A 14,365-nucleotide genomic window follows, 5' to 3' on the forward strand; every position below is an offset into this window, starting at 1 on the left:
AGAGAAACAACTTGCCGCTGCTGTCACACCCCTCTACAGTCAGCAGTACGACTTCGCCCTCCGACCTTGAGTTGCTGCTTTTAGTCTTACCGTTCTCCAATCGAACTGCCTGGCATGGTAGAACCTACAGGAACATATGTTCCAGCCAATATAGCTCGGTTGGGTCATCGCGATAGGCAAGCTCGACCACTGCGTCAAGGTAGCAGCTCCGATCGGGGCAGATAAACGGAGCATGTACCTTATCAGCTCTCCGTTTTGGCGAGGTGAGGTCAAGTGAATGACCACACTAGGGTCCTGTATGTGCTTCGGGGAAAAAATAGAAAAACAATATGGAATTACAAGAGGAAACCAGGAACGGTTTCACAACGATTGTTTTAGTGTATTTATTCTTTAATGAACAACAAATCACGATATCGAAGCCAAAATATACATAATGAAATGGACTACGATTGTGAAAAATAAAGAAGCAAAACACAACACACAAATTAATGTTATCCTACTGGTTCTGTCTTTAGCAACAAATATATACATAAACTGAATAGAAGAAGGGAAAAGAGATAAAATAATAGCGTCCATACACAGAAACCACGTACAAGTGTTCTAAACTAAGAAAGGAAACCAATGTAGACAGGATGGTGAAGTACATTTCTGGGAGATTTTTGGCCGGTAGAAAACGTTTATCTGTCTGAACGCAATAGTGGACTGGGAAAATAAGATAAACGATTTTTAGGCCATAAATAACGAAGTGACCCACCGTCAGATAGTTGCGAATTGTCAGTTGGAGATTGTAAATCATCATTATCATTATTTTCTGATATGGATGTACAAGTTTGTTGTTTGTTTAAATTATACGTTTCATTCATCAGTGTGTGAGTCATATGTTTATTTTTGTTGTTCTTCAATCAAATTTGTAGTGCACGAGTTTTACGTTTGGGACGTAATATAACGGGAAATCCAGATGGTGGTCCCATAACAGTTGCAGGATTTTCGACTGAACTGACTATTTGACTGTTTTGCGATGATGAATCTGAACGATTTTTGCATAGACCTAATACACAGTGACAATGTGATGGGACACATGGACGACCAGAACGTTTACAACTACACCGTGCTTGACATGTTGCTCGGCATTTACATCGACGTTTATGTGAATCTGCATCAGATTTTCACTGATTAATGGAAATAAAAAGGAATTTATTTAATAACTATTTAACATCACTATGAATATGTACAAATATTGTTAAGTAAATACTTCGACATTAAACTGTAAAGTGAACTCACTCTTGAATTGCCCACCCAGAACACACTTTATGTCACAATTCAGTTCAGTTTTTCATGTCAAGAAGTAAATGGCTGACAGTTATGATTAAACGTAAAGGAAATATGAAATAGCTCACGTCAGAACCATAAAGAGATAGAATATGTATATATATATATATATATATATATATATATATATATATATATATATATATATATATATATATATATATATATATGATTTCAATCACAGAGACAATTCTGTTCCACCATTCGATCCTTAGGATTGTGATGTTTATTTGGACTACTGGTTTGCATGGATCCTACATGAATATCGAAGAAGGCTGAAGAAAGTCAAAAAAGAACTGGGATTAGACCGTAAAATCACTAACTGTTGGAGTGAACCATGTTAATGAACACAGACTAACAGATTGTCGGCCAATCAGTCATATGCAGAGGAGGACCCGGCACACATGTGCTCGGTTCAGGTTGAAATTACAAAGGAAATCCCAGGTAGTAGAAATGGTAGTAATAGTGACAGAAATAAATCAAACCCTTGGGAAAAGTGACCAGAGAAGAAAGAATAAATAAATAGAATGAAAACCATATGACAACTTTAAAAATTAAGATCTAAGAGAAAACAAGCAGTAAGAGTATCCGCTTTATTACAACCAATTCTGAGGCACATCACCCAATCTCCAACCACTGGTCAACATAATCGCATGGACCTCGACCAGTTAGTCTGAACCAGTTCAACTCAACAGCCAATAGCTTCAGAAATTGTCCTTTCATTTCCATGTGGAGAGTTGGTATTCTTCTAACCTGAAGTAAGCGCGCCATTTAAAAAGGACAGTGGTATTTTTCCTCACTGAGTAAATTTCTTTGTTTTGATCGTTTATTACGTATAAAGACTACTGTTTTCACTTTAATTGAATTTATTTCAGTAAAAGTATTCGACTAGAGAATTGTTTTTACTGTTCCAAATTAGTTTTGTCATTGGTACTCTTGAGCACCTCTTTTTCAACTGTATCTGTTAGTACTTTTGGTCCTAGCAATCTACAGCTCTTCACCTTTTTGGTCATTGATTTTTTTTTGTTTTTGAGTATCATCGCATCTTGAAAAAAACCCTCCTAAATGATCGGACAGTGTAAAAAAAAAGCATTTGCCGACGTCCGGGTTGTCGTTATCCTGTTGAAAGCGGCATGCAGTGCGACGAGTGCAAAGGCTGGTACCACGAAGTTTGCACGAACTTAACGCCTGCTGCTTTCAAACGGTTCAGTAAGAAGGGTTGTGTATGGCTTTGTCAACAGCGCTGCTCGGATGCAAACAGCTTGTTAACCGAGGCCATCTCACTGGTTGATGCTGCAAAGAAGTGTTTTAGCAAGCATAGTCGGAACGCGTCAAACAGCACTCGATCTGTCGACACGCAAATCAGCGTGAAGGAAACTAAGGTTAGTTCGATGATAGATAACTCACGCCCGTCAAAGAAGGAAAAGCAGCCTCCAAAGGGGCCTGCTTTAAACAAAAGCTCAAGAAAAGTAGGGTCTTCTGTTCCCCGTCTCCCAGATGGGATCCAACAGGAAACACCTATAAGCCGCAATCGCAAGGTTCGATCGGTTTCAAGCGATAAACATAATCCGACCTCAGGTCGTCGACAACTCCCCAAAATCCAACACTAGGTTCGACGCAACTGTTATTGCTTCTACCAGCACCGTTGACGAATGGGTACAGGAAGAAAAGTAGGGATATAAAATGGAACCCTGCCCCCGTAAAAGTAGCTGAAAAATGGAAAGCTGATCATAGCGACAGATCAGCTATTTTTCATAGAATCAAGGAGAGCGAGAGCTCTGAACCTAAAGCTCGTTTTGAGCATGACATTGTACTGATTAGGCAGCTGCTTAATCAACTCATGCCTCAAAATATGACCGGGGTCACCTTGCTAAAGGTGTTCAGACTAGGGAGTCTAGCGGACTCGAAACCAAATCATTCCAGACTGCTTAAAGTAGTATTCGGATCTTCGAACGAACGTGACCTAATTTTACAGAATGGACACAAATTAAAGGGTTCAGGAGTCTTTATCCGAAAGGACCTACCGTTGGCAGACCGTGTTAAAAGACGGGAAGCAGAGAAACAACTACAACTTAGGTTAGATGCTGGTGAAAAGGACCTGAAAATTGTAGATTTCCGGGTTGTAAGACTTCGACAGAGAATGATGCCGAAGCCACTCTGGGTGAAGCACGAAGGCACTTAAACAGGCTTCGGATCTGTTACACCAATGCACGAAGCTTACTTAATAAGCGATCGGAACTAGGTGTACAGATTGACTCTACAAAGCCAGATATAATCGCAGAAACCTGGCTGACACAGGCTATAGATAGTATGGAACTTGATTTCGAGGGCTTTACGTTAGTAAGGGCCGACAGAACACAAAAGCGCAAAGGAAGGGGAGTAGCTCTATTCATTAGGAATGCTATCCCATTTGCCATTATCGGTAGTGTATCCCATGAGAGTGGGACGTGTGAATTAGTTAGTTGCCGCTTGAAATGCAAGGGACAAGAGCTGCTGATTGGTTTGGTCTATCGCAGTCCAAGCTGTGAGGCAAATGAGATCCTGTTAAGCAGTTTCAATACTTGGTCTCAAAGTGGTCGATGTCTAATCCTAGGGGACTTCAATGCATCTATGGTAGACTGGGAAAATCTGAGAACTAAATCGTCGGAGAATTCTTTCGAGCAGGAACTAGTGGATGGGGTTATCACATGTGCTCTAGTGCAACATGTGAAAGAAGCGACAAGGTACGATCCGGACACTGAATCATCCTTATTAGATCTTATACTGACTCACTATGAGGATGATGTTGCGAACCTCCATCATATGCCACCCCTAGGTAAAAGTGACCACGCAGTTATAACTTTCGACTTCCATATAACTGCCAGTCACGAGCACGCGTCAGTCCAGTCCAGACCCAACGTCTGGAAAGCAAACATACCAGACATCATGCACTCAGCATCGTTAATAGATTGGACAATAGACCCAGAGTCCTCCATTGAAACGGCCTGGGACGCCTTTCGAAATCCATACTTAAAAGTTACCACACCTCACATCCCTTGGACTATACCAAAGGGGCCGAAAAACTCACCACCATGGCTCAGCAGGGAGGTCCGTATCCTTCTCCGTAAGAAAAGGAAAATGTGGGATAGATTTAGGTTACTGGGGACTGATGAGTCAAAATCCCAGTATCGAAAGGCTCGGAATACTTGTGCCTCGACTCTCGGTAAGTCTAGAAAATTGTACGAAGGAAAACTTGTTAAGGAATCCATAGAATATCCTAAACGCTTGTATTCCTATATAAACCAAAGCACAAGGAGTAAAGGAAGTATTCCTGCTCTATGGGGAGACAGTGCTGCTTCATCATTAGTGGATGACAACTTTGGTAAGGCTCAAGTGTTCTCGAACTACTTTAGCAACGTATATACCATAGAAGCGCCCTTCCCGTCAGCGTATACAGATCCCCCCATACATACACTGGATAGCGTGACCATTAAAGAACTCGATGTCTTTGGTCTGCTAAATAAGCTTGACATAGGTAAATCCACGGGGCCCGATGAATTACATCCTAGGTTACTGAAGGAACTATCTAACTTCGTTGCAAGCCCTTTAAGTACATGCTTTAACCTATCCGTTACGCAGGGTCGCTTACCGAAAGATTGGAAAAACGCCATAGTAAGTCCTGTCTTCAAAACAGGCACGAAACACAAACCTGAGAACTACCGCCCCGTTAGCCTAACTAGTGTGGTTGTTAAAATATTAGAAAAGATTATTCGGAAGGAGCTGTTTAAGTATCCTGATAAAAACCGGATCCTCTCGGAGAAGCAGCACGGCTTCAGAATAGGTTATTCTTGTCTCACTAACTTATTAGTGGCTCGTGAAAGCTGGTGCGCCCTTAAATACCAAAAACTACCTGTAGACGTAGCCTTCATTGATTTCAGTAAAGCTTTTGACAAAGTTCCACACAACCGGCTGTTATATAAGTTAAGAAAAGTCGGATAAAAGACTTCTTAGTTGGGCGTCAACAAAGAGTAAGGGTGAACTCAAAGTTATCTAGCTGGGAAACTGTGCTTAGTGGAGTTCCCCAGGGTACAGTTTTGGGGCCAGTGCTATTCCTCTTGTATGTAAATGACCTTCCTTGTCTCCTATCATCATCGGTCTTTCTATATGCTGACGATGTCAAGATATGGAGAACGATACGATGTAAGAGTGATAGCTTAGAACTTCAAAATGACCTGAAGAAGTTATCTGAATGGTCTCAAACATGGCAGTTGCCGATAAATACTTCCAAGTGTGTTGTGATGCATATCGGTCTTCAAGGCACAGATACATACACGATGAATAACACTGAGCTACCTGTCGTCCAGACATATAATGACTTAGGAGTTATCGTTAGTCAAGACTTAAAGACTACTGCACACTGCCGTGCAATAGCCGCCAAAGGTTTTAGAACCTTATGGTCAATACGTAGAGCTTTTAGTCATGTCGACGCTAAAACGTTTTTGACTTTGTATGCAGTGTTCGTACGTCCTAAACTTGAGTACTGCATACAAGCGGCCAGCCCCTGCTTAAAAAAAGACAGTGAGCTTCTGGAAAAGGTTCAGAGAACGGCGACTAAGCTGATTCCCGAAATAGCGAAGCTTCCGTATGAAGTTCGACTGGCCAAGCTGAACCATTTCCCGTTGTCATATCGCAGAACTAGAGGCGACTTGAATACAGTCTACAAATTGCTTAGTGATAAATTTGCACCTAATATGCCCTCATTTTTCTTGCCTTCCAAAACAGAGAATTTACGAGGACACTCCAAAAAAGATCACAAGCCAAGGACAAATTACTTGTCAGCTGACTATCAACTTTCCCATCGAATCATCAACGAGTGGAATTCACTACCTCAGCACGTGGTTGAGGCTGCATCCGTCGACTCTTTCAAAAGAAAGTTGGATCAACTGAGAGACCACCATTGCCAGGACTAACATAGGCCATCGAGCCTCCTGCCCTTCCCAAACTGAAACTGAAACTACTACGCTACTGACCAACATCTCGCCTAAAGGCAGTCAGTAGTCGGGGCTTGCGTGATTATCCTGACCAATGGTTGGAAGAACAAGGTGATATGGTGTAAAGTTCAATACAGTGGCACATATGCAATTACCATTTATCTTCCTTTACATCTTCATTTTCAGTGTTCCTCCATACGTTCATTCTTTGAGAGCCATATGTCCAATATGTTGTCATTCATATTATCATTACCACCACGATTACTTCAATTACTTAGCTATTTATCGAGTTAATTTTGTCACAGTGTTGATTTAGTAGGAAAACGTGGACCAAAGTACATTTGTGCTTGCGTCTACATCGATTAAAACTAACTGAATTCATTAATTTCTAAAGATTAAATACTTGCCACGAGTTGAAGGTCTAAGATTTGATTCTTGAAAGTACAATATATGTACACTACTTAAAGATTACATACTAAGAAAAAACAGTTGTTCAGTTTGCTTATTGGTTTTCTAGATAAAAGCCAAATCATGTCAACTATCTCTACCTAGGTTTCTACCCATATTCTACAATATATATATCAATAGTACAAAAAATCCTGGCTATCCAGATAAATATGATAGACGATGAAGAGGAGAGTGAACATTACACATGTACTCACATTAATATCAGTGACTACTGTAAATGGTAAACTTCGTTCGCTTTCAACTTTTTTAAATTCACTCTTGGTTCGTCTTCATCACTAGTGTTTCCATCATCACCGAAGTTTAGGGATTTATCGGTAGCAATGTTTGTTTGCGGATATACATTCTCATTCTCATCATCACTTAACAAAGTAAATGTACAATTATTATTACTGCTATATTGACGAACTATACGGGTGTTTGATGATTTGTTGTCGATAATCAGTCTAGTAGTAGGTGGACTATTCTAAAGAAAAAAAGATGGACAAATAAAAATATTAATCAAGCAACTGAAATTATTCAAAATATTTAATAATACTGAGTACAAGTAATTCCGCGTAGAGCTAGTCCCGGTCCTTTAGGACCACAGTTGACCGTAAGCTTAACGAATCTACCTTGTGAAAAATAAATCTACCGAAAAGAACGCCAACCACAGAAAACTAATTAGACCTTCAGCTGTGACTTGATGAGTCTTCATATAGAAGATTTATAGTGTTGAATTTGGGAAGTCGAGATTTTTTGAAAGTCAAGATGCCGACGCTTTTTCTGACAACCGAAAACAATGACGAATAAATGGACGTGGAATGTTTGAACAATGTGAGAGACGGAATGAGTTTTTAAGATAGTCGCAAAAATAAGACGAAACAATCTGGTTGTATTTGGAAGAAGCGAAACCCATTGAATATAGTCTGAGTAGAAAAGACAAACTTTAAAAAAGGTGTTGTCTTATTATGGTCATGAAGCACACGATGCTTCCCACATACAAGGTGTTGGCCCATAAATGCCCTGATAGGACCAAGGGTGGGGAGAGTCCGCTCTTCCTCTCGAAATGCTCTCACATGGCCAAATGTATACATTAAAGCATCTTTCAAAATAAAAGCGGACATGATTACAATGAACATCATCCAGTGCTACCAAATCACCAACAGTAGGAAGGAGGATGACAAAGACTAATTTCATGAGAGGCTGTAGCTCATCCTAGAGAAATGGTCAGCAAGAGATCTGACCATTCTGGTTGTGTACAAGACTGCCGCTCCTTTTGGAGTACCTATCTGGACTCTGACCATGCTTTGGTCTGCGCCAATCTTACCTTACTTTTCAGTGGACAACGAAGTGACCGCCATCAACGGATCGATATTAACAAGCTGGTTGCGACTTCTGTTGCAAGTAAGTATCGAACCGAGCTAGCCTCTAGGCTAGCTACCATTCCACTGAAAAGTATGGATGAGCATTGGTTGCAATTGCATGACGCCATGAAAATGGCGGGTACAGTCAGTTGTGGGTTCGCGAAACGTCCCGCTTATAAGCACTGGGTTTATTCAGGCTCCTTACAACTCATTGAAGCCCGTCGGTCTACTCTGGGTGACCGTGAGTTTGACCACAAATGAAGGATGTTACGTAATGAAATTGGGCAAAGCTTGCGTAAGGACCGAGAAGCTTGGTGGTCGAAGCGTGCTAATGAACTGGAAGCAGCAGCTGCATCTGGTAATTACCGGAAGCTCTTCCAACTCATCCGAGCCACTGGCAGCAAGAAGTCTGGTGTGAGTGAAACAATCTGCGAGGATGATGGGATGCCAATCACTAACTCTCATCGACGTCTTGGACGATAGGCAGAATTTTTCGAAGGGCAGTTCAACTGGCCTGCTGCTCCGGCAACATCGGTCAGACTGTCCTGCCCTCCATGGCCGGTGGCGACTGATCCACCAAATGAGGCGGAAGTCCGCAAGGAACTCCAACTCTTGAAGCGCTACAAATCACCTGGCCCAGATGACTTACCTCCGGCTCTTTTTAAAGATGGTGGTGACTTTTTGACCAAGTAATTGACGACGTTGTTTACAAAGGTTTGGGTGTTAGAGAGTGTACCAACGTCATGGAATGAGTCGATAGTTGTCCCTATCTTTAAAAAGGGTTCACGTCGTTCCTGCAACAACTATCGGGGAATAAGTCTACTTACGATTGCGTCCAAGCTATTGGCTTCCGTCATACTTCCTAGGTTGTTCAAAACCCGAGAAAGATTGACTCGCGAGGAGCAGGCTGGGTTTCGTTCTGGTCGAGGATGTATTGATCATATCTTCACCCTCCGCCAAATGTTAGAACATCGCCATACTTATCAAAGGCCAACAATCGTAGTGTTTCTTGACATCAGGGCTGCCTTCAATTCGTTGAACAGAACTGTTCTCTGGGATTGTCTATTGAAGAAGGGTGTGGCTGAGAAGTTTATTAACATCCTAAAAGCCCTATATACAAACACCTCAGGCAGAGTGAGGGCATACAACCACCTCTCTCCATTGTTCCATTCGAGCAGTGGGGTTAGGCAGGGTTGCCCAATCTCACCATTCCTCTTCAACTTTGCCATCGATGACATTCTGGAAACAGCTCTGATGAATGTAAGTAATGGTGGTGTGGATCTGTTGTCTGGAGAAAGACTTCTCGACCTTGAGTATGCGGATGATATTGTCTTACTGTGCGATAACGCCCAAGGCATGCAATCCGCACTTAATCAGTTGGCAATCAGTGTCCGTAGGTATGGTATGTGCTTTGCACCTTCGAAGTGCAAAGTACTTCTGCAAGACTGGCAGGATTCTAATCCTGTACTCACCCTGGATGGTGAACAGACAGAAGTAGTCGAGATGCTCGTGTATCTAGGTAGCTGCAAGAATTAATACAGAACAAACGCCTACATTGTATACACACCCCTCGGTAATAATTGGATGATTCTCCAGAACCACGAATTAAATGGCTTAACTACTTCCAAACGACTTGCCTGTATCTCTAATAGCACTTCGTTAATCTGAACACTTAAATACGTAAAAAATATGACACACTTAACTTTTTCACTCTGTAATTTAAGAAAAGTAAGGAGAGTATTCCAGGAACATCACCCTACATTCGACCGGTGGGAAAAAACATAGTATCTAGTGTTATCACTAAAGAGTAAAATTTTCTACAAACGCTCATATGCTTTGCAAATGACAACAGGGCCTTTGATAGGATAGCAATTTCGTTTAACACCCTTGTCGAAGATAATCTCGTGAAACTTCTCAATCGACTGAGTTAAATGCCACTCACATGTTAAAGAGCATAGAGTCCGTAAGTATGGGGATGAATCCTACTGTGTCAATAACACATTGCTTACTACCTGGACCTTTCCAATCGTAACCAAACCTGATGTGATGAAAAAAAATTGAATGTCGAGTAACTACTAATTGATCTGTTTGGCAAGACAAATGAGGACTATATTTATGTCGACCACGTAATAAAAAAACGCCACCAAAAAATAACAGTAGAAACATCCAAAGATACGTATAAAATACACATACCTTCTTTAAGTCGGTCACCTTCAGCATGTGCTTTCTTAATTCGTTCAGAGCCAGCTAGGTCGACTAAATGTAATTTAGCTGTTAATGTACCTCCTGTATTCTCCTCATCCATTGCTGCTATCTTTGGCCGCAACAAAAAACAGAGTAAAGATGGCATGACTGCAACTGGATCTTAAATTTCTCGCCGTACTCGCAACGCTTCTTTTTGTTGAGCCACAGTGAAGAAGATAAAGAACTTCTTCCGAAGATGTGACCACTGTTTCAGTTAGGCCTGGAATCTATGCAGTCAACTCTAAATACGGAGTGAGGAAATACCTTAACAAGTTGATTCTCTTCACGTATTTGTAGGGATGCAGATACATCTTCGCCTAACAGATCATGTATATCCTCTTTATATATCTGGGAAATAACTCAATACAAAAATGTGTATATTACCTCCAGGAATGAAACCTTCACTGTATACTCATACTCATAATTTGGCATTTTCTCAAATAAATCCTTAGTAATTCGAGGAACAATACCAGTGGATTCTTCTACCACACTTTCGGAGATACATGTACCCATTGTATATGTTTTCCACTTCCAGTTTGACCATAGGCAAACACAGTAGCATTGTATCCTTTGAGAATATTTTCAACCATTGCAAGTGCAGCCTTTTTGTAAACATACTCTTGAGAATCTGTTTCTTTGAAAACATAGTCAAAGACAAAAAGCTTGTCGTTTCCAATTATTAGCTGATTTTCTTCATTTGGATATGACAAACAGGTCGAACTACCGTCATTCACTTCACTGTCTGACAATGGTCGAACACGAACACCAACTTCCACACTTGTGTCCCCAATTCCCATTTGTACAGGGTACGGAAGTATCAAAGCGCTAAGAGCTGTTGACAGATAATAATATATTCCTAGCTATAGAAGTTTTTAAACAAAACTTTCAATGAAAAACAATAACATCAATCGGAATATTTTTGGTACATAACAGAATAGAAGACATCATTTAGTGGCTACAAACTATCAGGAACATAGTAACTCATGAAAACTAAACATACCTAATTGTCGACGTTTAATAGGAAAGAATGCATTTATGTGAGAATTGAAGTAACAGAGAATTAAGTAACATTCCACTCGAGAAAGTTTATGTGTAAAATATATTGAACATGGACTGTGCAAACACTCGGTTTTATAAATGACAGTTCTCTATATTTTTTAGGTCGATTTTCAGTATCACGAAAAACCTGCTTTGTCTCAAAGCATTTACTAAAGAAGTTCGTGATCACAGCCAAAGTAAAATTAAAGCTTTCTAATATAACATCACTAACATAAGAATGACAAACAAACATATACATGCAAGCTCTAACTTACTAAGGGGATAATTTGGTAGTTAAGGTATCCTACATTTACTTACCAGGTCACATATTTGTGCATCGCTCCACCTATTTCAGTTTGGGCAGCATTATAATACATCATACCTGAAGTGTGGCTTAAGGACGAATATATGAGCATGTACTCAAACGATCAAATTAAGACAACCGAACTCAAATTTGTGACCAAACACAAGACCACCTTTTTTTAGTCATAATGTTGGGGGAAGAGGCACCATCCGCGTAGCTCAACTTACAAATATTTTTGGCCTAAACTAACTATTTCACCGACCTACTAGGCTATGTAACTTAGTGTGTATCGCGTTATAAATTCAATAAATAGGCGATCCAATTACTATGTGTGTGACAAAATATGATTATTTTGTAATTATGTGGCTTTTCTACGAAATAATGATTCTTTTGTATTTTATAGTCCGCTGGCTACGAATTCCAAATGTAATATGTTCGTTTGTGCCCTTCTAGTTCTACTTGCTGTAAATTGCCCCATTTCTGGAATTCTTAGTAAGCACGTCAATTAGAATAATTCTAACCATTATACCGACGTCGCGATGGATACTTTGATAAAATATTTGAATGTACATTCAATTGACGTTTTCGAAGATTACATGGAAAGGTCTGTAATCTGAAGCCTAACCAGGAAAGAAGTTAAGGATGATAAAATGAAGGCTAATTTCCTCACATTCAATGGAAAGGATGCTTATAGCTTATTATAAACTTTAGCATTCCCAGATAAAACTGTTTCACATCTCTATGCAACTATCAAAGAACTACTATAAAACCATGTAAAGTGTACTAATTTCTAATGCTGTGTAAAGGCGAAATTTCAAAAACGATTTACAGGATAACCAAAAGGTTAGAGAAATTACCCTTGAGTTGCAGAAATAATCCCTTATGTGTGATTTTGGTGATCAACTGCATGTGCAGATGGAAGATCAATTAGATGCATGAATCAACATACCAAATCAGGAAAGAAAGCTATTACAAATGCTGCAGCATTCCCTCCACGATGCTAGAACTGCGTGTATTAGTTGTGAGGCAGTGCATGTAATTGTTCTCCAGGTCATCAATAATCCCAGTGCATTGCTTAGTTATCCTAATCCGATGAGTACTCAAGTTCATACAAATATGCGTTTAATTACCAATTATCCTTATCCTTGTGGAAACACTGATAAAATTATATTGGGGAGTTACAAAGTAGGTTACATAAGTGAGTACAGGTTCCGTAAATATTTATCCTGTGATAATTCTTTACTGCGTGATTCATGTGCCGTTCGTCATGTCAAATGCTTTGAGAGCGATAAAATGGGACACATCAAGTCCGTTTGTTAAACTGCTGCTCATTTCACCATAAATAATACCAATATTTACAAGCCCGATCCTATGAATTCGGGTGATTCTAATAAACATACACAACCCTTATTTATTAATTCGAGTAATGCACTTTATTTTCAAAGACGAATGTACTTATCCAGTGTTGTTTTTCACGACCTTATTGTTGACACTGGCAGCATCAAGTCCCTCATTTCTAAATGTCATACTTCATTTCATCTGAGGAAGTGAAAAATTATCTAAATGTCAACACGGTCTTTGAAATTAATAATAAATGCTGTTGAATAAGACAAGTGAAATACCACAACAGTAACTATGAAACAATATTGAAATACCAAGATTTGACGGAGAAGAGAACAGAACAACTACATCTGTTCCATTGCGATTGATTTCAAATCTATGGCTTTCATTGATATGTATCGCTTTTGATGCGAAACTCTGAAAACCGATATCTTTCCCATCCAATACAGTCTCAGCCTAACAGTCAGTGGCAAATGCTATTCATTGGTCCAATCGTATTAAACTTCTTTCTCAATCTACTCAAGTGTCGTACAGTTGATGGCTGGACATGCCTGACACATTTCAGGCACACCAAACGGCACAGATTCCCATTCTAATCACTCGATTTATTATTCTCTTAATTAAACCCCTTTATTCCACTCTCAGTTTATCACTCCTTGTTGCGAAAGCATTTGTAAGGAAATACCAACCACCTTTACTATTCTATTCACGTACTTACTAACGTCTTCTCCTTGTTTGTTCATGTCTAGATGAAAGACGTTCAATTTCGTCTTCAAGCGGCCAACGAAGAGAATGACCAATTAAAAAAAGAAAACGCTGAATTACGAGATGCTTCGAAAATTCAGCGCGATAATTTAATGAAGATAAGATCATTGATTACAGTAAGTTTACTGAGAGTTTTTACTCATGAGCAGATAGTTTATTATTGTTAGTAGCGAGCATTTCGTTGTCAAAGTTATGAATGGTCTGGAAATACATTAGTGATACTATTTGTTTCCTCAAAACTCAGAAAGACAGTGAAATGTTTAAAGCACCTTCGAGCTAACCGGTATCTTGTGTAAACATTCTTATAAAGTTGGATACTTCATGTACTTTTCATCTTACTCAAACTGTGCATCTAAATGTTATCAGCAATTATTCATCTATTTCGCGACCCAACAAGAGTAGATCGAAACCAGAAATCTTGATTGTACGCGCAAGCCCTCAAGATTTTGAACACTGAGCCGAAAGCCAACAGTGTACCTGTCTAGCTTCAACAGATCCACTATGGTATATGACTATCTTCTATCGCCTGTCATGGATAACTGTCTCAAAATCAGTATGGTTGG

At 39.8% G+C, this 14,365-nt stretch overlaps 1 protein-coding gene across 1 annotated transcript; it reads right to left on the reverse strand.

Annotated features, from left to right (window-relative positions):
• Window positions 1-304: 304 nt before the first annotated feature.
• KIF4_2 (Kinesin- protein 4) lies at window positions 305-13,108 on the reverse strand. Its single transcript, XM_051208782.1, has 5 exons — window positions 10,739-13,108; window positions 10,619-10,702; window positions 10,304-10,581; window positions 6,962-7,230; window positions 305-1,169 (listed from the first exon to the last, which is right to left on the reverse strand). Exons 1-3 carry the CDS (start codon window positions 10,865-10,867, stop codon window positions 10,408-10,410), a joined length of 387 nt encoding a protein of 128 aa, XP_051068603.1. The 5' UTR covers window positions 10,868-13,108; the 3' UTR covers window positions 305-1,169; window positions 6,962-7,230; window positions 10,304-10,407.
• Between the last annotated feature and the right edge of the window lie 1,257 nt (window positions 13,109-14,365).

The sequence above is a fragment of the Schistosoma haematobium genome, chromosome 3 (assembly GCF_000699445.3).
Source record: "Schistosoma haematobium chromosome 3, whole genome shotgun sequence".
NCBI classification, from domain to species: domain Eukaryota; kingdom Metazoa; phylum Platyhelminthes; class Trematoda; order Strigeidida; family Schistosomatidae; genus Schistosoma; species Schistosoma haematobium.